The 24,851-nt window shown below is 41.8% G+C and overlaps 1 protein-coding gene across 3 annotated transcripts in view; it reads right to left on the reverse strand.

The window, feature by feature from the left end:
- The window catches only part of NELL1 (neural EGFL like 1), a 294,641-nt gene that overhangs the window by 231,943 nt on the left and 37,847 nt on the right, over positions 1–24,851 (reverse strand). For all 3 annotated transcript variants that reach the window (XM_057414377.1, XM_057414376.1, XM_057414375.1), the window contains exons 4-5: positions 20,398–20,568; positions 1,698–1,794 (exon numbers count right to left, since the gene is read on the reverse strand). In XM_057414377.1, the coding sequence (XP_057270360.1) occupies positions 1,698–1,794; positions 20,398–20,568 (268 nt within the window). The remainder of the gene's footprint in view (positions 1–1,697; positions 1,795–20,397; positions 20,569–24,851) is intronic.

Genomic DNA, 24,851 nt, shown 5'->3' on the forward strand with positions numbered 1-24,851 from the left:
ATTAATTTACAAACATGGACTATCCCAGAGTTGTAAGGCTCCGACTGCAGAAAGTAAGAATTTAAGATGGGCGAATCCAGTAGAACTTTTTTTTCCCTGTGGAGCTATAAACAGATGTTTGCCATCTGTGGGATTATGGGGAGCAGCTGAGGTAAAAAAAACAACAGCTGTAGAATAAAATAATACTATGGATTTCACATTTCACTCACGGTGACAGCTCAGTTGCTGGAGGATGGAATGGGTTCCAGGTTCAGAGCAACTCTCAGACCCTCAGAAAGGCTAAAGGTTACCTTCAACCTCGGTTTCACCATTAAAACTGTTACTTGCTGTGTTATAAACAACTTCAGCATAAAATAACTCTCCCTACTGTTGAAATCTGGGGACTTCAAGGAGAGCTCCTCAGACAAACAGCAACTTGGAAAATTGCCTCATGAACTGACAGCTCCAAAGGAAAACAGAGTGGGTGGTAAATCACCCTGGCAACAAATCCATGCCAGTACCAAGGCCAGGCAGATCGGCCATCGCTGCACTACAGACTCTCTCACTGAGCAAATGCTGGCACCGCGGCTTGGTACCCAAAATGGGAAGAAACATCAGAAACTTTTCTATAGCTTGGTCACAAATTAAAAGAACTAATTTTCAGGTGAAGGGGGTGTGTTATGTTGGTGGATTTTGTTGGCTCATTGGTTCAGCAATTCAGCCTCCACCAGAAAAGCATGGAGTGACTGAAAGAAAACATGTAAGACAGAGCTTGTCAAGATGGAGTTCATTTCTTTGTCCTTTGCATTTTGGAAATATATTGCCATTACCTGAATCCTCTTTTACAGCTGAAAAGTTCCTGCCCATACTGGCCTACTCAACAATGATTTGGGGAGCCTTGTAGATGGAAAAAGACAGGCTCTTCGGCTAGAAGCTAGGAGCAGCCCAAGTCCCACCAGCCAGCCAGCCTGCCAGCCAAGGCTGTCTGGAAGCAAGGGAAGTTCCCAAGGACAAAGAAGCTCATGAACAAAACTCAGTAACCCTCTATTCATCGTCCATCGAGAAACACAATGACACACTTTTAGTCCAGAAAAACAAAAAGAAAGACAGGAATGTACTCCAAGAACAAAAAAAAAATCTACTGCTTTGCAGCAAGGCGAATGCATGCAATACAATAGCTGGCATCCGCCAAAGCTGGAAGGCTTGCAGGCCAGAAGACCTCTGTTCTAGAAGTCAATGCTGACAGGAGCAAACAAGCAAAGAGTCATCGGAGGCAAAGAGCAGAAGGGTGAGGGTATTCTGCATGAGAAACCAAGAAGAAAATGCCCTCCGAAAGTGATTAAATCCACCACTCTCTCAGCAGCAGAGCACAGCAAAGCTGTTGCTTCCTGAAGGTTTAAAGATGAAAGCCAAGAATAGACTCTGGCTCTGCCTGAGCAGTCTTGTTCCGTCCCAAGGAGTGACAAGACAGAGCACAACAGAGATGTGAAACCTCCAGGACGGAAACCAAACAAAACCCTCAAATACTGGGCATTGCATCAGTGACTATAATACTCTCTCCCTTCTCTTCAAGTGTTGGACCTTTCTCAAATCCCAAGTCCACAGTTTCTACTAAAATTCATACAAATCATATTTCAGGAGCCTAAGACAACTAAACAGAAACATCCTGTTGACTACTTATTAATTCCTTCTTCGTGTGCCATTTTCTATCTGCTTACCTTAAAGAAACCATGCTTCCTGTTTCTCTGTCCGAGCCATATACTGCTTTCTGGTGCCAAATTCGTTTCTGGGGGATCAATGATACGTTCATAAATCCTGTAGAGGAAACACATTGCCATTACTCCAATCCTCTTTTTCCTCTGAAGAGTTCCTAGTCACAATCAGTTAACAGTAAAAGATGGAAAGTAGTACCAAAACAGAAAAAATGTGGTGGGTTTGTTTTTTTTTTTTGTTTTTTTTTTTAACACAGTATTTATCACTGACAGTTACAAAGTTATATTGCAACTTAAAAAGCAAAAAGGAAAAAAAAAAACAATAAACCTATCCATTCTGGAAATAAGCTGCAGTCACCTTTCTAAGATCCAACCAGAGAAACAACCCTTTGGGATTTTCAGATTGTTTAGGATTTGGAATAAACTTCACAAGGAACCTTTATTCCACCTCTCCTCCCACACCCTTTTTCTCTCTACATTTGCACCCAGACCTTTTGTTTTATGCACCTCTCCTGTTTGCTGCTATTACTGCTTTCACACAGCCTGGGTGCTCTAGTGTATTGCCACTACAGCACATCCAGCTTGCCGTCACCAGCACAGGTCTGCTACAGAATGAGACCTCTGCAGTCAAGAGCCACAGAGATGCTGAGAGGGGCTGGAGCAGCTCTGCTCTGGAGAGAGGCTGAGAGAGCTGGGCTGGTTCAGCCTGAAGAAGTGAAGGCTCTGGGAAGACCTTAGAGCAGCTTCCAGTGCCTAAAGGGGCTACAAGAAACCTGGAGAGGGGCTTTGGACAAGGACTGTAGGGACAGGACAAGGGGGAATGGCTTTAACCTGACAGAGGGGAGAGTGAGATGAGCTCTTAGGCAGAAGTTCTTCCCTGTGAGGGTGCTGAGGTGCTGGCACAGGTTGCCCAGAGAAGCTGTGGCTGCCCCATACCTGGCAGTGTTCAAGGCCAGCTTGGGTGGGGCTCGAGCAACCTGGTCTAGTGAATGTGTCCCCACCCACAACAGGGGGTTCCAAACCATTCTGTGATTCTATATGTTTGGTAATTAGCAATACAGAGGCATTTTCCTGGTTATTCCTCATGGTACTGGCAATAACAGCAATAACAATGACAAGTAACATGAGGTCCATAAGCAAACTCTGTGTACTGCATCAACTTGCAGATAAATGCAGCAGTCTACACACCAAGTTTCTAAAATGAATTAATGAAAAACTGCTGTAACAGCATTTTTAAATTCACAAATACAAGTATCTGGAGTTTTTAAAAAGTTTGCTTGGATTTTTTTATTTATTTTTAGGAAAGCTGTAATAAAGTTTCCATAATACCTTTTTCAGGAACTCAGACCACTACAACAGAGGTATAATCATATTAGAATACCAAAACTTCCAGACTAAAGTTACTTCCCATGAATTCTCATTTTGCCACGTAACACCAATGGGAACCATGAATTTACTGCTTCAGAACAAAAGCAGCATGCTTAGTAGGGATTACTGAAATACATTTCCACTGCTATCTAGCTCACAAGGAGTATGCATTGCTGTGCAGTCACACCAGCAGGACAGCCAATGGAAAAGACTGGGAATGTGTCAAGATCTGAGGCTTAGAGGGGTAAAATTATCTGTACGTTTAAAAGGGGTGAAATTATTTTTCTTCTTTCTTTAAAACTATGGCTTTAAAACAAACACCGAAAATGAACACCACATTAAAATACAAGTCAACCAACACAACCCATTGCACAGTCATCTTCCCTTTTACACTCCAAGTGTTTCTAGCCCAAGCTCACCAAGTGTAATCGCTGAATTCCATGTTCTAAATTGCCAGATATATTGGGTTTGCATGGCAAGGTTTTGGTAAGGGGGAAACTACAGGGGTGGCCTCTGAAAGAAGCTGCCAGAAGCTTCCCCAGTGAGCAATGGAACCAATGCCAGCCAGCTCCAAGAGCTATCTGCAACTGTACAAAGCCAAACCCATCAGCAACAGTGCGAGGAGGAAAGAGCAGCAGAGACATGTGACGAACTGACCTTAACCCTCATTCCCTGTCCCCCAGCACTGCTGGAGGAAAGAAGCAAGGAATTTGGGAGTGAGGTTGAGCCTGGGAGGAAGGGAGGGTCTGGGGAAGGTGTTTGAAGGTTTGGGTTTGTTTCTCATTAGCCTACTCTGATTTGAATGGTAATAAATTAAACTGATTTCCTCAAGTTGAGTCTCTTTCGCTCATGGCAGTAACTGGTGAGTGATCTCTTCCTGTCCTTTTCTTGACCCATGAGCTTTTCATTCCGTTTTCTCTCCCCTGTCCAGTTGAGGAGGAGGAGAGACAGTGGTGGTGTCTAGCCAGGGTCAAATACACCACACCTGTTATTCTACAATTCATACATTTGCAAAGGCCTAGAAAAACTTCCCAGTGTTCAAGAACTTCAAGAAAGCCCTATAAAAGTGTTTATGTCAAAGGACAAAGTGTCAGATATTCCAGCCATTTCTGCTTATTCAGAAAAGAAGGAAACCATTTGTCAAAACCAAATGGAAGCAATGTAAAAAGCTAGAAGCAAACTTACTATTTCCTTAAAAAAAACAAACAAACAAACAAAAAAAAAAAAAAACACCACAACAGAAAAGCCAAGAACAAAACAGTTACATGAAAATTCCAGCTTGAGAGAGAGTACAGGAGTCCAAAGGTGTCATCTAGACTCATGATCTTATTGCTTAAGTTAATTAGAATCATCATCAGCCATAGCTCATCACATTTTATCACGATACATTCAAAGCTATGGGAAATTTCTGCTTCTGCTAGTTAATCACTTCTTACTATGTCTAAAATTACCATGCTGAGCTGCTTTACCTGTTCACACAACAAAACAAGACCACATTCTTTTAAACCATGCTTTGAGAATTAGAAGAATTTTGCATGCACCATCTCTATTAATGTTGTAAAGCTGAAATAGACCCTCACAGCCATACCTTATGCAGAATTGAAGATCTACTCAAATGCAAAATTGCTGCAAAATGCTGAATGAGGAACAAAGAACTGACATTCTTCATGAGAAAACCACTCATGGAATTGCACTCTCATACTAGGAATTTCTCTGTGGATGTATAGCGCATCTTTAGCCATGACTTACCTTAATAATGCTCTCACCAGAAAATTTCTCATCTCGTAAAAAGACTCGTCAATATTCCATGAACTCTATTTCTGCTAACAGATAAAATCCCAATGCTGACCAGCTTCGACAACATGAGTTATTGAGGAATATTTGATTTTTATTCACCTGGCCTCGTTACAGTTTGTAAAGGAACTCTACAATATCTGTCTGCAATTATGTAGTAAAAGACCCAAATCCTAACTGAGATTACTATATGGCAGTTCAACAACAGCAAGGAAGGAAAACACATCAGAGACAGGCCAAAGTGGTTTATCCTGCCCTTTCTGAGGATTTAACAAAGACTTTCAAGCTATATGAAAAAGGCTGTGGCAACCTTCCTCCCAGATTCTCTGCAGAAAGTGCCATTCATAACACACGAGCTCCCCATATTCCTCTACTGTTCTACTGTAATTCATTTTCTGAAGCAGGGATTTATGTTAAATTAAGGGATTAATTAAAGGTTGGTTTGTGCCTTATTCTGTATGTTTCTAAGAGACTTGTTGGTCTTCTTCTCCATAGATCTGCCCATGGAGTAAGAGGCTTAGGATTCAAGAGAAGGCATGAGATGTATATCAATCCTCACTTGTTTTCCAAGGGAAAAAGATGTTTGAGTTGACACTATTTGGTTAGTGAACAATGAGAGCTTACTTTGTTACTTTATACTGTTAAACATCAGCAGAAAAGCCCCAGCAAACATACACAACAGCTTATCTCTATAGTCTTGGGAAACGAAAGGGTCAAAAAGCACATCTGAATTTGTAACAGTCAAAAAGGAAAGAAAAATGAATCACAAGGACCATGGTTCACCATGCACCGCTTCTCTAATGACGAAAAAGTAAAAATAAATAAATAAATACATAAATAAACACAAACCAGATCCTTGCATCTCCTGACATAATGGGAGAGTGACACAAAAAATCCAAGGGACTTTTCCAGCAAAGACTGGAGCTGCCAGACAATGGGAAAACAGCTACACAAAATAAAACTGGAACTACATGGAAGAAGCTTCTGAACTAATCTGAGCAAAGAGACATGACAGCATTACTAACTCTCAATTAGAGACTGAGAGTTAAGCAATTTTTAAATTTAAATTTAATAAATTTGAAATAGAATTTAATATTTAACAAAGATGAAAACAAGCACTTTCAAGTATCAGCGAGCAGAGCTTCGCCATGACAGGCATTGCCTGCTGGTGGCCAGCAGAGATGACTGGTGTGCAGCTGGAGTAAAGCAGGAACTGGCCACGGCTCCTGGTCAAAGGTTCATGTCTGAAGTCACTAGAACATCAGAAACCCTGCAGCATTCCTACAGCAGGTTTCTGAGAAGGAGAGACTTCACATATATTGAAGACACCACATTCATACAACATGGTTAAGGTGGCACTTGCTACCTCAGTAGTTGAGAATAGGTTTCACCCAGACATCAGGGTTACCTGCAGATGTGAGCCATATACAAGGCTACCAAGTATTACTGATCACTGAGGTGACTATTCAGGGGTTTCCCTCACCTAGAAAAACCCACAAAGCACAAACATTTTATAATATATCTCAAAGGGTAACGAGAAAAGTTTCTACTTACAGGTGAAACTTTCTTACAACTCTTGCTTGTGAAGCGAGAAAAAAACTTGCTCTGCTCCACTTCCTCTGCCGGTTTTCTTTTGTAAGAAAAGAGGTGGTTTTCAGGCTGAAAAACTACTGTTGCTGAGCAGATACAAAAGGATCCTTCTTTTTTAACAGCTACATTAAGCTCCCACATCAATTCTCATTCCTTTGCTCGATTTTTCTGGCCTGAGATGTGTCACTTTATATGGCTTTATTCATGCTTGGCCAATACTTTGTATTTGCCATATAAATAGTTAAATTACATCTACTATACTTCCAGGTTATGAAGTGCTGGTCTAGAGCTCCTTGGAGACCAGTTTCCAACACATTTGGCTTTGGTACCCACACAGGGAAATGCACAGTACACTTCACAAGAACAGGAATGCTTAGAAAGAGGGCTCTGGGGAACTGCAGTCTCTAAAACCACTGCAGACTGAACAGCTCCTCCAGTATGAGAAGGCCCAGGGCTCCAGGTTAATGGAAGCTCTACTCCAAGCTTCAGACTTTCAGATTTATGTTTACTGCATGCAGTTTCCAAGAGAAAGCTTGATTCACCCCTACTTTATGCCAACATGTTTCAAAGAAGTTAAACCATAAACCTGGAGTAATACAGCCATGAGCCTTCTTTCTTGAACCGTTCATGCTCAGAATACATTCACTAACCACCCTTCCATTTAGCTACACGTAGGAAGAAAAATACCTTTTAATTGACATGATCCTTGTGCTTTGTATCTGCACCTTATCTACACACTTGGATTTATTAAGCATTCTTATGCAAGCCTCAGAAACACTTTTTTTCAAGGATGCATTCCAAACAGGTATCTGTGGCATAATGAACACAACGTACAGAAACAGAAAATCTATAAAATGATCAGTGGATTCTTGAAAGGAAGCCCATCTAAAGCATCTGCATGAAAATACACATACACGCACATTTCTCTGCACAGGAGAAGAACCTCTAGAAATCAAGCTCTGCTGGACAAGTTTCCTTCTGTACATTCAATCCAAAATTATTTTGATCATCTTTATAATGTTCTGGTAAAATGGAGAAATATCCTCATTTTAAATGTGTGCAAACTGAAGCACAGAAAAACAAACTGATCAACCAAGATGACAAGACAGTCAGGGAGAGACAGTGCTCACGATCTAAGCCAGCAGACTGGGCACAACTGGGTCTTAACTGTCTCAGGCACTGGGCCATGTGACCTCTGGAAAAAAAAGTGACCTGAAATTGTCTCTTGCAGTGAAGATTTCTTATACACAACTTCAACAAGCTGAAGTTGACACTTGGAGAGTATTTCCACTTTTGTGGAGGTGCAGCTCTACTTCATACACACACATCTGCCATGCCAGAAGCATTTTGGAAAGAGCTGAAATATTTAGCAGAACATGAAAATAAACTTTGTGCCTGGTCGCATTAGAATACATTAGCCAATATGGAGTGATGAGGAGAAGTAACTATCTAAAAATCTGAATAGACTCCAACAGTTAGTACAAAGCAACGCACCAACAGTTAGTACAAACGCAAAATTTTTAGGTCTAAAATATGACTAGATCACTAAAATCTGCCTTCTTAAACGGGCTAGACAGGAACCAGAGAGATTTATTTCATTAGCAGTACAATTAAGAAATAAATAGCTGCAGCCTAAATATTCATGTGGCTAAGGCATGGCATGAACCTCGTTTCTCAGTCCCTGGTCTCTATTAACCCAAAACCAAGCTTTTTTGTTCCTGATCAGGCCGGCACTCATCCCACTGAAGCTATAAATTTCCACATAGCCACAAGGTGTTGAATTCATCACACCCAATTTTAGATGTCTCCAAAGCTGACACCTACAGTGGAGCTGATCCTCTAGTCTCACTTTTTTCATGAAGAGACATCAGTGTTTCTAGGGTGTGATTCATCTTCCAGTAAATGAATCACTCTCTGAAGGCCCCACAATGACTGCACAGGAGCCTTTACTAACACCAGGGTGAATCATCAAAACATGTTTTTGCAGTTCAAAACCTGATCATTCTCTTGCAACCATTCAATCCATCTGGATCCTCAGATCCTTTAAATAAACTGAAGGGTGTGGAAAAGTCACACAAAATAACGTGCTGTTCTCAGCAATGTCTTCCAAACAGCACTCAACTTCTGTAATGGAATGTCAGAGGAGAGAGGAAGGTTCCCCCATATTTTGCATCAGTCTTTCTCTTAACATCCTTGCTGGCGACATGGCCAGTGGGATTGAGCACCCTCACCAAGCTGTGTGGTATGGTCAACACACTGAAGGGAAGAGGTGTTCAAGGCGAGGTTGGATGGGAGTCAAAGCAATCTGGTTTAGTGGAAGGCGTCCCTGCCAGTGGCAGGGAGTTGGAACTGTATGAGCTTTACTGTCCTTTCCAACCCAAACCAGTCTGTGATTCTATGAAACAGTGAATGTCAGGCCTCCTAATAGAGTCTATTATACAAAAATCACCAGCTGCTTCAAAAAATGTGTCCAACATGTTTTCTCAATCCCAACTGCTTAAAGAAACTGATGATTAGATAGTCTCTCACTTTAAGACAGGACACTAGCATTTGTCTTTATGTCTATCCTTCCAAAGGGAATAAAAACTGATTTTAAAAAGAAATAAGACATCTTTACATATTTCTCTTTCAATCCATTTTCTCTACATTTCCCAATGAAAATGTGTCAATACCAATGCGATGGGATTTTCTCAATAGTGTTTACAGATAGAATGCATTATTTGACACACAATCACGTCTGGAGCAACTTGAACTGAATTATTCATTCAGTTTCCAGTGTCCTGTTTCAGAAAAATCATCTTCCTGAGGGAAAGTTTGATTTTTCGTTCCATCTCCTCTGTCCTAGTCTAGGACTTCACAATCACACAACAGAGGAAAACAATTTAGATTAAAATCTCAGGGTTTGAGGGACACCTTTGGTTATTAAATTTTGAATATGTAACAATAACTGCCAAGTATTTAATCAAAAGTTATTGTTCAGCTCCAGGTGTCCAATAATAGTATATGTTGGGTAAAAGACTCACGAGGGCATGATCAGGTTTTAAGTTCTTTTCAAATTCTGTCACCCAAATGATTTCATTAATTTTCCTGTATAATCACAGAGGTAAGGTTAATGTGATCTACTTTTCAGTTTTATTATTCCAACTACAAATTATATTTAAAAATAAAAATGTATCTAAATAAAACTCTGTCAGCCATCTCTCATTCCTTCATTCAAGAGAAAGGCAAATCAACTTTCAAGCCTTCTAACTAACAGGAAGAAATGAAACAAATGAAAGTAAAGAGGTGAATGTTTCACTGAATTTTAGCAGTATTTCTTGGGCATGAAACTAAACCAAATCATTGTTATTGATTCAAGTAAAGGACTGGACACACTATATGACATGACATTGGCCACATGAAGTTCAGAAATGCATCTTTTGCAGAGTACTACCCTTGTATGGCATCTTTCATCTGGAGACACTGAAGTGAATTCAAACACCTTTACAAACAAGGTCAATATTATTCACTTCCTTTTGCAAATGACAAAACAGATACAACTGGTTTCTGGTAACAGCCCTAAGAGTATCTAAGCCCCACACTAACAGCCCATCTAAAAGGCTGCAGTGTTTACCCATCCATGTAACAAACACTCCTGAAAGTGCAAGAAACCCAGAAAATCGATTTCAGACAGAAGTAGAAATTTGGGCATTTGCCTTGGATTTTCAAGGTTGTAAGACAACAAATTATGACCAACTACAAGCTCAACTGGATCTTAAATGTACCCAGACCATTATCCACGTGCCAGAGAATAAAACATGAAGCAGTAGGTTTATTTACGATGCACACAAGTATCCACAACAGACAAAGAGACAAACCGACATATGAATGACAATACTAAACCCACAAGATCACTAAAAGACACCCTTTAACTTCAGCAAGCTTTGAATCAGGTTTTAAGTAAGAACACTGAATAAAGTAAATTATTAACAAGAAACATATAAACACAGCATACTAATTTCTTACCATACTAAGCATCATACCAAAAGCCCATCTCAGATGAACAAAATGTTCAGAGCATATCCCAGATGCCAAAAACCAGTAAACCAATTAAACCAAGCAATTAAAAACAGATTCTAGAAATAAGAGAGGAAAATTAATTTGGTGGGTTCTTCCAAGGCATAAAAAGAAGGAAAGCTCTTCTCCCACAGATTAAACAAGAAGCCCTTACAGCAGGATGGATATGAGATTAAAAAACTATATTAAAGTATCTATGAAACACGTAGTAAACAAAGAAGCCAATCTAATGTCAGAAAGCAAGAGGGTAAAACTGTGCATCATAATGGCACAAAGCAGCACTGGCAGTTCTGGTCTTGCATCAAAATTAACCCCAACATAAAATTCTACCAGAACAAAAAGGTAAAACCATGGTTACATGGCTCATGTCATCTCCATTTTGTCATGGGGAGTGGGGAAATAACTAAGATTATTGCTGGTGTTTGTCATGAGATGTTTGTTGAGTGAGAACTGGCAGCACTGAAACTTGGCTTCTATTACATCTTCTTGCATCATGCAGGGATCTGGCGATCCCTGGCCCAACGTCTGTGTCGTGGTTTAAACCCAGTCAGGTAACTCGTTCACTCACTCCCCCCCTTCTTTCCCTTCCCCTGCTCCCGGAGGGACGGAGAGGAGAATTGAAAAGAATGCAACTCCCACGGGTTGAGATAAGAACAGTTTAGTAACTAAGGTATAACACAAATCACTACTGCTACCACCAATGATAATAATGATAAAGGAAATAACAAGGGAAGAGAATACAACACCTCAGCACCAGCAGACCGATAACTTGCCCCCCCTCAGCCCGACCAAGCACCAACCGATACCTCCTCCAACCCTGCAGTCTCCCAGCCCTTCCGGCTAACTCCCAGTTACATCCTGGGCATGACGTGCTGTGGTATGGAATACCTCTTTGGTCAGTTTGGGTCAGGTGTCCTGTCTCTGCTTCCTCCTGGTTTCCCCTCCCCCCTGGCAGAGCATGAGGCTCACAAAGTCCTTGGCCAAACCAAAACATCTCTATCAGCTCTGTTCCCGAGCCGAAAGTCAAAACACTGCACTGCACCAGCTACCAAGGAGGAGAAACATGACTGCTACTGCTGAACCCAGGACAGTCTGTAGCATGTGGGTCTTCCCAACTGGCCATTACAGCAGAACCTGAAGCACAGTAAGCTTACAGCTTAGAAACCGTCCTTCACAAAAGATATGCAGCTTTCCTCTTTTCTGCCTCACACTGATCTCAGCCCCTGATCTTTAACTAGCACAGTAAGACAAGGTGCTGCAAGAAGAATAAGGCTTTCGATTCCAACTCCTTTCTGCACTGCTACAAAAACTACATTTAAAAGAAGCCATGAACAAGCAAGCTTTCCACTAAAGAGTTTCTTTCCCCCCTCCAAATAAAATCATCTGCTGAGAAGTTAATTGCTTCACAGTGTATCTTGTCACAGGATCATCTCATCGAGAGGTTCATGTCATCATTAAATGATTCCTGTAGAATCATAAAATCATCTCATCCATATTCCAGAGCCAATTTCTTTTCATGACTGAAGGTAACTGCAGGCTGAGGATCACAGCCTTTGCTTGTTCACACCCCACCTTTGCTGCCCCGGTCCTGCCAGAGCCCTCCCATGAGTGCTATCTCACACTGTGCAAGCCTCTCCCTGCAGCCACCGCTCCTTCCCATTAGCCACTCTATCTGTGACCCCATAGAGGGCCGCCTTATTCCCGTGTTCCTCAGTTCTTGCCACAGATTCCTCAGATAACCCACAGCTCCCTTTTCCTTGGGTATTTTTCAACTGCCCGTTTTAGCCTTCATGGTTTGAAAGACAATGTTGCACTCTCACCATAATAAGTAATTGGCCATGACTGAGGAGGTGTAGGAAACATACAGCAAACATTGAACAAGCCACTATGTTGGTGCTAAAAACAAATTCTGATGGAAACTGCTAGGCAGGCAGACAGAAAAGCACTCTCCAGGGACAGCACTCTGGTTTGGAGCCCATTTCTCCCACCATCTGAGAGGAGGTGAAAGTGTGGCTCACCTGAAGTCAAGGAGAGTTTCCACTGCAATGAGACTTCACTGGGGCCAGGATATGGATGCTGAACGGCACATCTTGCAGTTGAGTTTAAGGTAAGTGGTTGGCATGACACAAAAGGATTCAGCGAGGGCTGGGGAAGCCCTTCTAGTTGCATTAATTGTCATGGGGCTAGTGAGTTGCTTTCACTTTTCATTCCTGCTGAAGGCAATGCCACTAAAATTGCAGCCCAATTAAGTAATGCAGCTTCTGCCAATTCTTTGATTACTGACTAGTCTCAGATACGAAAACAACTTCTAGGACTGGAAGTAGCATGTTACCTTAGTCCTAAAGCTGAGGATGTAACGATCATCTTTTACCCCACTGCTCCTTCAATGTGTCATTACTTTGGTAATACAGATCACAGCAGTGTTCTTATGTTATTAAAATATTTGAACTAGAAGCAGTGGCTAATATCTTAATTTTTTTTTTCCTAAAATACAAAAAACACCACCAAAACCACGAGACGCCCCACCTAGCTCACTCAGCACTTACTGAATAGTAATGGCGTACTTCCTCAACTCCCAGCAACACCTCACCTTCTGAAGCACAAGGCTGGGCTGCCTTTGCCACTCTATCAGCACATTTGCAAAGCAGCTCTCACTTCACGGCACAGAACCAGAAACTCAGCTGTCACCACACTCAGTACAGAGCTCACTTGTCCCTCCCTACATGCTGCAGGACCATCCAAATGTCCCAGAGGGTCTGGACAGAGCTCTTCCACAAGCAGGAAAGTCTGTAAACATGCCAAGTGGCTTTGCACAACACGTGAAGTGTGAGAGGACACCTCCACTGCTGCAGTAAGATGCCTGCCAGAGCCACGGCAGCACCACTCATGGTGTTCCCAAGCCTGGACATCTTCTACCCCTGAGCACCCTATATGCTCCAAAGTCCCAACACCCCAGGAACAAATGTGACTGCCCCTGGTACTACCATCTGCCCTTAAGAGTGTTGTCAGGCTACTCATCCAAGTGGTGCCATAATGAGGACTATCATGTTTGCGCAGTAATAAATGCAGTCATGCACCTCCACCTCCCTGCAGTCAACTGGAAAGTTTTGACAAGGCTGGCTTCCTAAAAAGAATTACCTTTCAGGAATTACTGCTGTTGTAAGTAGTCACAGAAAATAAAGAGAATCCCCAAGTACTAAATGCCTTCATAAAGCTCTGGGCTGGTTTCACAGACTTGAGCAGTCTCAGTTGCCCTCTCACACCCCACATCACTCAGGACATTTCAGATAATTGGGAAAGACTCTGTGTTATTTGCTATACGGAGGCTCAGATCTCAAGTCAGCTTCTGAATACTTCAGAGGGGTTCTACTCTGCTCTTTGACAAAGGGACAATGCATTTATAAAAGTATTTAACTAAAATTACACTACCATTTCTCAATTCAGCTCCTGTATTACCCTATGTTCCAGTTCTAAGCTCCAGTTAGCTAACCACTTCAAACAGGAGAGTTCACTTCTGGGTTGGATCTCAGTTAATCTGCCTGGCTGCAGCAAGATAATTATTTTATAATCCAAAAAGAACAAAACTCAAAACATTTGCTCTCTCTGGTGGGTTCTCAAATTCTTGTGCTCGTCCTTCTGCCTAACTGACCCCATCAGCGCTCCAGCAAATGAAAATAGAACGAAACAACAGATTTTCCCTGGAAAACATTCACAGAAACAAACAGCTGGATACATTTCAAACTATGCAGGGTAAATGTTCAGAGACTGCTCTCATAAGTAATCACCCCAATTTAAGTGTTTATTACTTTGACATTGAAAAAACCTCTAAGTAATTCTACATATATATTGGGCCACTGTAAAATATACCTGAGAATGGGATAATACAGCTCTTCACACACTTTAGGAAATGACTAAATCATTTGAGGCTTGCCAGTCTTCATTTCAGATTATTTCCCCTGCCATTATCCGTCCTCTCTCTCCAACACACCCATGGCACACAAACACAATGAATGGGAGATGCCAGTGGTGAAGCAGAACGTATTTTTCCTGCCCTGCTCAAGTCAGCAACCTGTCTGTCGATGTTTTCAATTCCCCAGAAAGCCCTGCAAGTCCAGTGCTAAATCAGAGAAAAAGAAAAACCACTGTTAAGTCTATATTCAGCAGTAGCTGCAGCTACCAAACTCTGTTCCACAGGTCCCTAAAACTCTGGGGCTGCCACAAGCTCCTGCCTTAGCTCAAGCTCTGGAGGTTAACTTCTACTCTTCAGTACCTGACTCCTGCAGGTCCTGGATCGACTCCTTAAAGAAACCCGAAGCAGACACCCAGCTCCACAATGAGCAGGAGTTACATGAGGCCTCTACATGAGGAGTTACATGCGCTGCAGCACAGCACCCAGGGACCTGCACAAGTGGTTGCTGCCTTCCAGGGGTAGTCAAAGGATGCAGAACAGGCAGGCAGAGATAAAGACTACTCTCAGTTGTGTTCCATAGTGCTTTTCCAGCACTTTCATAAATACTCATAGCCTTCTCCCAATCCTATCCATATAGTATGAAAAAAAAAAAAAAAAAGGTTCAGCTGATTTTTCCAGGATGAAACCAATCAATTTTCATCATAATGAGGGACTGGATTAAGACATATCATCACTCAGTCTTTGGTCACACCCATATTACCATTACACTGATGCATTACCCAGTCAAGGAAACATCTCAGCTATTAAAAAGTTCTTTAAAAATTAATCTTTTCTCACATAATGCTGAATACATCTTGAACACTTCCTTGCAGATTAACTGCAGTAACTGCAATGACACAGGCATGACAGCAGCTGATGTGACATGCCACTGGAGATCTCTCTTATGCTAAAGAGTTTACAGCCTCTCTCAAACAAAAGGTACAGTCAGTACGTGGAAATTAACTTCCAACCCACAAGACCACAGACCTGAAGTTAGGTGCACCTATAATGCACAATTACAGCACCCTATTCAAGTAACCATTTTTCTGACAGCTTCTCTTACAGCTAGAAGAGCACAGAAGCAATCTGGGTCACAAAATCACATTCACATGTTGAGACTAAACTGTCTCCAGAGAAAGGGTTTTACAGTAAGTAAAATAAATCTCTCTTGTAAATACATCCTTTAACCTTTGTTAAACTTATTACATTTTAATTAAAGTCATAGGACTTTGTTTAGATAAATTGAAAACCTCAGGTTGGCAGCCAGAATACCTTATTTATAACAACTCAGAGGTCTTGGAGTCCCATATTTGAATTCTATTGCTTTAATTTATTTTTCCAATTAAAAACGTCTCCCTGTTTATGCATTTTTTATTCCCTAATATGCTGTTCTATCAGGAGAAACATAAAAGACAGCACAGTTTTTCAATTGGAGACTACTTTCTAGCCTGCTCCAGTTTTATAATCTCTTACGCTCATACCAAGCCCCTCCATCAAACAACTGAAAGTATCCATCAGAACCACAGCCTGGATTCCCCATTAAGGGCACTCCAGCACGTATTTTCACTGGAAAGGATTCCTTTTCATAGCAAAATGCCTTTCTCTGTTTTGCACCTGCAGAGTTCAGGTAAAGGAATACTGATACTGTCTGAAGAAGAGAGGAGCTCTGCAGCAATATGGCTGATGAGAATGAAAAAAATTGATGAGAAGTTCCCCATGACCTGGCAGCATACTCTTTAGCCCAAAACCCTACTGTGTGCTGGGCTGCATCCCCAGAGCTCAAGGGAGGGGATTCTACCCCTCTGCTGCAATCTGGGACAGTCCTGCATCCAGCTCTGGGGCAACAACACAAGAGCGACATGGAGCTGTTGGAGCAAGTCCAGAGGAGGCCATGGAGATGCTGTGAGGGCTGGAGCAGCTCTGCTCTGGAGACAGGCTGAGAGAGCTGGGCTTGTTCTGCCTGGGCTCTGGGGAGACCTTAGAGGAGCTCCCAGTGCCTACAGCAGCTATAAGAAACCTGGAGAAGGGCTTTGGGCAAGGACTGGAACAAGGGAGAATGGCTTTAACCTGACAGAGGACAGACTGAGATGAGATCTTAGGCTGAAGCTCTTCCCTGTGAGGGTGGTGAGGCGCTGGCACAGGTTGCCCAGAGAAGCTGTGGCTGCCCCATCCCTGGCAGTGTTCAAGGCCAGCTTGGACAAGGCTTGGAGCAACCTGGTCTAGTGGAAGGTGTCCCTGCCCACGGCAAGCACTTGGAACTGGATGAGCTTTAAGGTCCCTTCCAACCCAAACCAGTCTGGAATTCTATGACAGACTTCTGGGGCTGTCAATCTCCTGACAAAGCAGATAAAAACAGCAGGATCATTTACATCTGCTCCACCTCAGAGCTCAAATCTGGGAAGGCACATGGCAGACTTTATTTCATCATATTAACCCTTTAATGCCATAGGTTAGGGACACTCTGGACAATGACATGGTTGCTCCAGCTAAACTGAACAGACTCCAGAAAGCTCCAACAACCCCCTTTTCCTTAGAGTAGGGAAGCGCAGGTCATACAAACAGTATCTTGAAACAAGGTTTGTTCACCACTACTGGACTCAGCATTGGAGATACAACGAATTAAGAGCATTGTATTTAATTCCCATGTCACTTTCAGCTCAGGTTTTACTTGTACATCGATAATCAATGCAGTCTTTTCCTTTCTTATTTCAGCTGTCCAGGATGCATCATGGCCAGAGGTTACTGCCCAGGCCCAGCACAAAGGCTCTCTGAGTCAGTGAGAGGAGTCCAGTGACACTCAGCAGGTTTTTAGTCTGGACTCTCAGTTATCTTCCTGTGTCAGCAGCTCCGGGCTCTAGCATCAAACTCAGCTACAGTTCCCACTCCTTGGTCTTGAAGGAGCACCGAAAGGAGCAAGTAAGATGCAGCAGGAGCTGATTTCAAAAGGCCACATACTTGAGCAAATACAGCTCCTGTGGTACGTCTGCTCCCCCACTATATTACAGCTCATTAGAATAGAGGCAATTAAACTGCTTTAAAAATGACTCTTAAAAGCACTAAAGGCTTTTTACTAGTTCTCAAGTACTTTTCCCAAATCTATCCATGTCTGAAAAACAAAGTCAACTTTGAATTGAATCCAACAGACAATCAAGTGCCAAATGTCAAAGCAATTTTACTAATCAGAGTAATACGGCTGATAAGGCTGGAAAAATAAAAGTAGGTTTGACTATCTGTTTACAAATTCAAAGATTCATCTTCCATGCTTTCTGACCTACTGCAGGTTTCAGAGGCCAGAGACCAGCTTTGGGTATCAGTACAAATCCTGCAGCAAAGTTAGGCTGCGGCTGGATACTTTTCCCGATGCAAACACCTTCCATAACTCTCAGATATATGTTAACTTTAATAACACTGCATTCACAAACAACTCACAACAGCCTTCCAAATGCCTAACCTATTACCATAGCCCTAAACAAAAACGAGCAATGCCTTTATACAAATTCCTGCATTTCTCTAAGGAAACAGTGTTACAAGCCCCTTAAAGAAAACCAGGAAGAATCCAAGGGATTAATTTTGCTGATTCCTTTTTCTCTCTTTTTGCTTTGTTTTCATTTTTACAGGGAAAGAACAGTAAGTAAAAAGAACAAAACTTCTTGAACTCAGTAGGTACATTTCAAGATAAATTCTTGTTCTGGCGACACTCAGTCCCTACAGGAGATGGGAGAGGTCTATCTACTAACTGCAGTCCTATTCCCTCCCCCTGCAACTTACTTGTTCCATTAAGTCTGCCCAAGTGTCACTTCCCATGAGGCACCTGAACTCTGCTGGGAACCACTGACACTACACCAGCCTGAAACGGTGACATTTATAGGTAAACTCTGCAGGCCCCAACACCTCATTCTGTGCATACCATCAGCTGCACCTTTCCTCACACTATCATGAAGAAGGCTCAGAATTTTCAGAGGTGCCCAGAAGTACCTCTTACTGGCTTGCTCTTCTAGTTTCACATCTTTGACATTTACTGTAGTATGATTGGGAAATGCTTGTCCAAAGATGAACAAGATGTTGACTCCTCTTCCAAGTGCAAAGATGTAGGGGACTGAGATATAATGAAGGAATCTATAATACCAACATCCACAAAATTCTCTGATTAACTGAATAGAGATGCTGCAGTCAAGTGAGGAACGTAAAGACCTCCTTTTCTTCTTTTTTTTCCTCACTAAAACTTCTACTATGATCTGCCTTCAAGTCATGCTTTCAGACTCATCCCCATTACCTTTCACAGGAGTTGTCACAAAATATCCCAAATACACAGCCAAACAGAGGCATTAATGTGTTGATTTATGTTGGGAGCAGACTGAAAAAACACGCTTAGATGGATCAGCCGTGTTTAAGTCCACCTGACAGAGCTATCTATACACATTTATCACCTCCTATGACAGCACAGCTCATTCCATTACTGCATTTATCTATTGCTGCCTGTTGCTGTAAAGAAAATGAGGTCCCAACCATGACTCTATCCAGCAATCCTGTCCCTGCATAGACCTCTGCACCAGTCAGATGGTTTGTGTTGTCTTCCTTCCACGCTCTGTGCAGCCAGCAAAACAATCTGCTAAAAAGGGGCATCCTAAACACATTATGAAGAACCTGCACCAAACCCCAGTCAATAAGCAAATAAAAAAGGATACAGTTGCAAGTCAAGGAACAATATAACAGGTACACAAATAATGGTAAGAGAAATAAATCAGAAAGCTGAAATGAAGATGATCTTGACAAATTGTAGATTTTGTGCCTCAATGAAATTAAAATTGCTCCAAGCATTTAATTGCTTGTAGGGCCCAAGTCAAAGGATTCAGTAAGAACCTTCCTTCACATTAGATTGTTACTGTCAGTAGTTAATACAGTTGCAAAAAATGGTTGTAACCTTCTCCTCAAAACAGTAGCTCAGAATTACTTTAGTCCAAATTTTAACTCCTTCAAATGTTCCGGTAACCTCATTCTCCTGTAATACTCTTACACCTTTACTCTGCCTGCAAGAAAATGAAACTTGAGAAAAAATAACTGCTACCAGCACCCTACCCATTAAGTGCCACAATTCCAAAAGGCATCTGCTAATCCTCTCACTGAACACAAAGGGTATTTTTATACTAATTTGGTTTAAGACAACACAAAAGTAATGGCTCATCTTCCTCATTCCTAACGACTGTTTTGACGGTCCCAATTTCAGGTTGACTTCCCTCGTCAACTACAAAGTCAGCAAAAGCCCAAATCTTCAGTAAATTGTGAGATCAAGTCCCAAGGCAAGAGAGATCCTAGGGAAGACAGATTCTGGGTTTACTGCTTTTTATTTCTTAAAATCCTGACAATATGCACCTTGCAGGCTTCTCAACTTTTAAAAGGAAAAAAAGTGCAATGACAGCATAACACCCTTCAGAAAAGAAAAAGCACCAGCTCTAGACATGCAGAAAGAAGCTTTCAGGTTTTCTCAGAAGTCTCCAAGTGGGGCAGCAGGTAGAAAACCAACAGGGTGAACTGGTTGATTATGCAAAATAGAATTAAAATGCCTTTGACACATCTACGTATTCTTCAAGTTTGCAGGTAGACCAAGAGAAGCAGTTCACAACAGACCAGGCTACACACCAGTCTATAACACTTCAATGCAATCACAGTTAAACATAACATCAGCTGGTGCCTAAAACACAGAGATGCATTTAATACTCCCCAGTTGGCAATCAGCCTTTTCCACATGTGTTCATAATCACAATGAATTGTTTCATAGGAATGCTTTGCTTTCCTTTTCTTCTCCCATGGCAGTTCACTGTGCTTTTTAAGTTGGATATTTAAAAAAAAAGAAAAAATACTAGTAACCACTCTCCTTTTCCAATTTTATTTCTATGTGTAAGTAAGGAACATTTTTCAAAGAAATATAAATTACTGAACACATTTTCTTACCTGTTGCAGTCCACGTGGAGCAGAAGGTGGGATGCACTCAGCGACACAGCAATCTTATGCCACTGTCCATCTGCCAGACGGTATGGGAACACCTCTGTTCTGGACTTCCCATTAAACCTGTAGTGATATCTAATCTCATCCCGCAGGCCACTGCTCTCTAGTTCAAAATAGCTGTATTGAAAACAAAATCAAGAGTCAGCTCTGGTTTTAGTTCATTCACTGCTTCTCTCACTTTCTTCTTAATTCACAGACTTTTTAAAGCAAGCACTACATGGAAGGTCAGAATCTGAAGAGGTTACTCAGCATGGAGTAGCTAGTTCATTTTTTAAGAGCTAGAGAGACAAGACTACACATTCTATTCTATGATTCAGTGTATTACAAAAACAGCAATACCATTTATGCAAAAAGAGCTTCAAAACACCATTTGGTAGCCCTGGAAATTGAGGTCCTCTTTTTACCCACAGTACAGGTTCATAATACAAAACAGTAACTCCACCACCAGAATGTTTTGTATGAACGCAGGATTTGTAAGAAATGTGAAACTAAAGAACTGTGCATTACCAAGGAACAAATAAAAAGCCATTAAGGTAAGAAACCACCAAGTCATCATCACATTTGTATTCACTATTTGCAAATCCACTTCGTAAAAAACTGCTTACTTTTAGCACTCCCATGAATGCAATTGTGCTTTGAATCATCTGCTGACTTTTATTGTTTCAGCTGTAATTATTCAGCTTTGCAAGGGAACGAAAGCTCCTGGCTGGATTAGGTGTCTCAACAACCAAATCATCAAACCCTTCAGGCAGTTGTCACAGTCATAGGAGAGCTCCAACTACTGCTAGTAACTGGATCCATGACAATGAGGAAAGCCACTTCTTCTAAGGTGAATTGAGCCCTTCCAGATGGTAGCACATTGACAGTGTACACAGTGAAGCCTTCTCTTGGGCTTCAGATCACACACGGTATTTACAGCATATCGAATCAAGGCTCTCTTTTACCTGCTCAGATGAAGCCCTGGATAAAGGAGGAAGGAGATGCAGACCTTTCGAGCAGAAATAACTCTACAACTAAGTGCAGATGTTAAGTTGTCCAGCTAGTCCCTGCCCCCATCCAGCTCCATAATGCCTCTGCAGCATCCTGTTTTTCCCAACTGGGCAACACCAATTTATCATGGTACTTGAAATATTTAAAGATGGGTGCTAGTTTAGCCAGGGGGGGAAAGGAGGTGAATGACAGTAATGCAATCCACTTTCAAAAAAATAAATCCAAAAATACTAAGCGTCCAGGTGCCCATTTTCATTTTAGCACAAACCTTTTATGCTGCTTGCCTCTACACAGACTTCAATAGCCAGTGTGCACAAGCATTAACAAAGGGCTGTGCACTTCATCAAGAACAGCTCTTACCATTAAAGTGGAGGCTTTTTAGAATGTAACTGAAATACAAAGTTTCTGGGGAGGAACTTATAAGAAAAAACACCAGCTGGGAAGACCTGCAAAAGATCACAACAGACTGGGAAGAGGAACACCAAGACAACAAATCTTGAGCAAAAGAGGAACTCAAACCCTCCACCAGCCTAGCAGTGCCTTGCCATTGCATTCTGCCTGCCAGTACCCTGCCACTGCATTTTTCATGGAAGGTCTCAGCATTATCAGGTCACCCAAATCAAAGACTCAAGTGACAAAGTAAAAAACACAGACAGATAAAGGCAAAACCAAAACTGAATGAAAACACAGCATGCATAGGTGTAAATAAATAAGAAAGGTTGGTGCTGTGAAGGAACTGTCCTGTGTCATGCACGTAAAGGCATGTGGAGGGCAGAGAAACAGGAGCTTTCTAAACAGTAAAGCAGAATATTGATTACTTACCACCACCACCCCCCATTAAAGTAACTATATTACATTCATAAGAAAACTGGAAAGGATTTTTTTTTTTATTTTATTTTGAAGCTCAGTAACAGCAGAGCCAATATCAAGAAGATGATCCTGCTGGTATTTCCAAGCCAGCAAAGGACTATGATAAGTACTGTCAGTCATGTCATATTTACAAAGTTCAATGTTTCGTAATTGCCATCAAATTCAAGAGACTTTTATTAAAGAGACTTTCTTGCTCAGATAAGCAGCAGCGAGGCAGAAACCTTAAGGAAAAGAAAATGAGGGAGAGATACATAACATTCTACTACCTTTCCTGCCTACAAGGTATGTGTATAAATATATTACATGGTTGATTTTAGAAGTTGAAAAGCCTGAGATCAAGACAAGCTCCTGCTGCAGGAAGCACAGGGCTTCCTGCAGTCCTCCATAATCTCTGCTAGCTGATGGGATCGGGTAATCACCTACACACGCTGGCTGGTTTGTTAATCAAATGGCAAGAGTACAGAACTGAAAGGTCAGTCAGATCCTGCACTTTATCACAGCTGTGCTCTATTATTTGAGCAGCACAGGGAATTGCAAGGCAACAGAGTTTCTCATCTGATGAGCTTCAGTGTCAATAGTTACTTCAGGGCTAAAAACAGCTTCCTGCTTAGGCACCAAGTTTGTTGGCATTCTCCTGACTAATTTATATAATATACAATTAACACTTACTGTAATAACCAGTTTTAACATTTTTATGCACGTACAACTAATGCACTGTGAAGTGCTGCCAGACTGTATAAACCACCATGTTACCTCCCCTGTGACAGGGAAGGAGGCTGATAGCACACAATTTCTGCACCTCTTTTCCACCACCCTTCAACAAGCGCAAACCAGCAGCAGTTACACTCAGATAAACATCAGTAAACAGCAGTCAACAAAATCCCAACAGCAGAAAACAGGAGGTAGAGCTAGGCTGAATTAGCCCAAGGTGTCTCTATCTCAAAGCAAGGTAAAGCAACACTCTTGACTGATTTTTAGGTCCTTTAAGATGCACAAATTCACATTGAGATCTTTACTACACCATGTTCACAGGCCAAAAGATGCAGTTGTCTTTTCTTTACCCTAATACAAGTCATGCACAAATAGCTTGTTCAATAGCAAACATTGCTTTTCCTTTCCTCCTCTCACCAGACACCGTAAGAAAGCCTCTTCAAAAGCAATGACATAAATGCCATCCACTCCTGGAAATAAATACCCCTGCTCTGTGCTCGAGTTCTAATCTGCAAATGTGGACTAGAAAAAAAATGAGAGGAAAAACATAAGCTTAGGCAAGAAATGATCAACCTGTGAGAAAATAATTAGTAAAGCCAGAGAAAATAAATGGAATTTTTTGTTTTGTTTCTGTTTGCAGCCCAGAGCCCCTCCACGTGCTGCACTGCATCCCCAGAGCATGAGCAGCAGGTCAAGGGAAGATATTCTCCCCCTCTACTGCACTCTGGAGAGACCCCCCTGCTGCAGTCCTGCATCCAGCTCTGGGGCAACAACACAAGAGTGACGTGGAGCTGCTGGAAAAAGTCCAGAGGAGGCCACAGAGATGCTGTGAGGGCTGGAGCATCTCTGCTCTGGAGACAGGCTGAGAGAGCTGGGCTTGTTCAGCCTGGACAAGAGAAGGCTCCTTAAGGGGGGACCTTAGAGGAGCTCCCAGTGCCTAAAGGGGCTACAAGAAATCTGGAGAGGGGCTTTGGACAAGGGCCTGTAGGGACAGGACAAGGGGAATGGCTTTAACCTGACAGAGGGGAGAGTGAGATGAGCTCTTAGGAAGAAGTTCTTCCCTGTGAGAGTGGTGAGGCACAGGCACAGGTTGCCCAGAGAAGCTGTGACTGCCCCATGCCTGGCAGTGTTCAAGGCCAGGTTAGATGGGGCTTTGAGCAACCTGGTCTAGTGGAAGGTGTCCCTGCATGTGGCAGGGGGTTGGAACTGGATGAGCTTTAAGGTCCCTTCCAAGCCAAACTATTCCACGATTCTTTAATATCTATCTCATCTTTGACTTTAAATGCCATTGCACAAGTTTTTGTTGACTGTAAACCAACAGGTAAACACCAGGGGGATGTTAACAAACAAGCATATAAGAGTCAAGAAACTGAACTAATCTCTATGAGGTAGGTACTTCCCAATGTTTTGCGAGGAACAACACTGCAACAGAACTAGTCTGGGTTCCTGAAAGGACTACAGCATCCAGGACTGTCTGAATAAAGGTATCATCAGTACGCAAACATGAACTTTCAATGTTGCCATGAGATCCATATTAAAAGCCCAAGTGAGACCCCCAAGTATTACAACTAGTTCTGCTTCTGCATCGTAGAATCTCTTGTGTTAGAAAATACTTTCAAGATCATCAACTGTGAATCATCTTACATATTCTTTGAAGTTAGAATCAAATTCTTCCTTTCATCAAAACCCCACATTCTATAGATATTGCAAGCAAATATTTGAAATTCTCAACAGTAAAAATTTGTAAATACCTTTTACATTAAAGTTTATCCAAAAAAAGCCAAGTTTCCAGATAGTCATCGCCTTGATACACTAACAGGAACTTTATT

This window comes from Pezoporus wallicus, unplaced genomic scaffold (genome assembly GCF_028554395.1).
Source record: "Pezoporus wallicus isolate ANWC-B61680 ecotype Strahan unplaced genomic scaffold, APGP_CSIRO_Pwel_v1 contig_5967, whole genome shotgun sequence".
Taxonomy (NCBI): Eukaryota; Metazoa; Chordata; class Aves; order Psittaciformes; family Psittacidae; genus Pezoporus; species Pezoporus wallicus.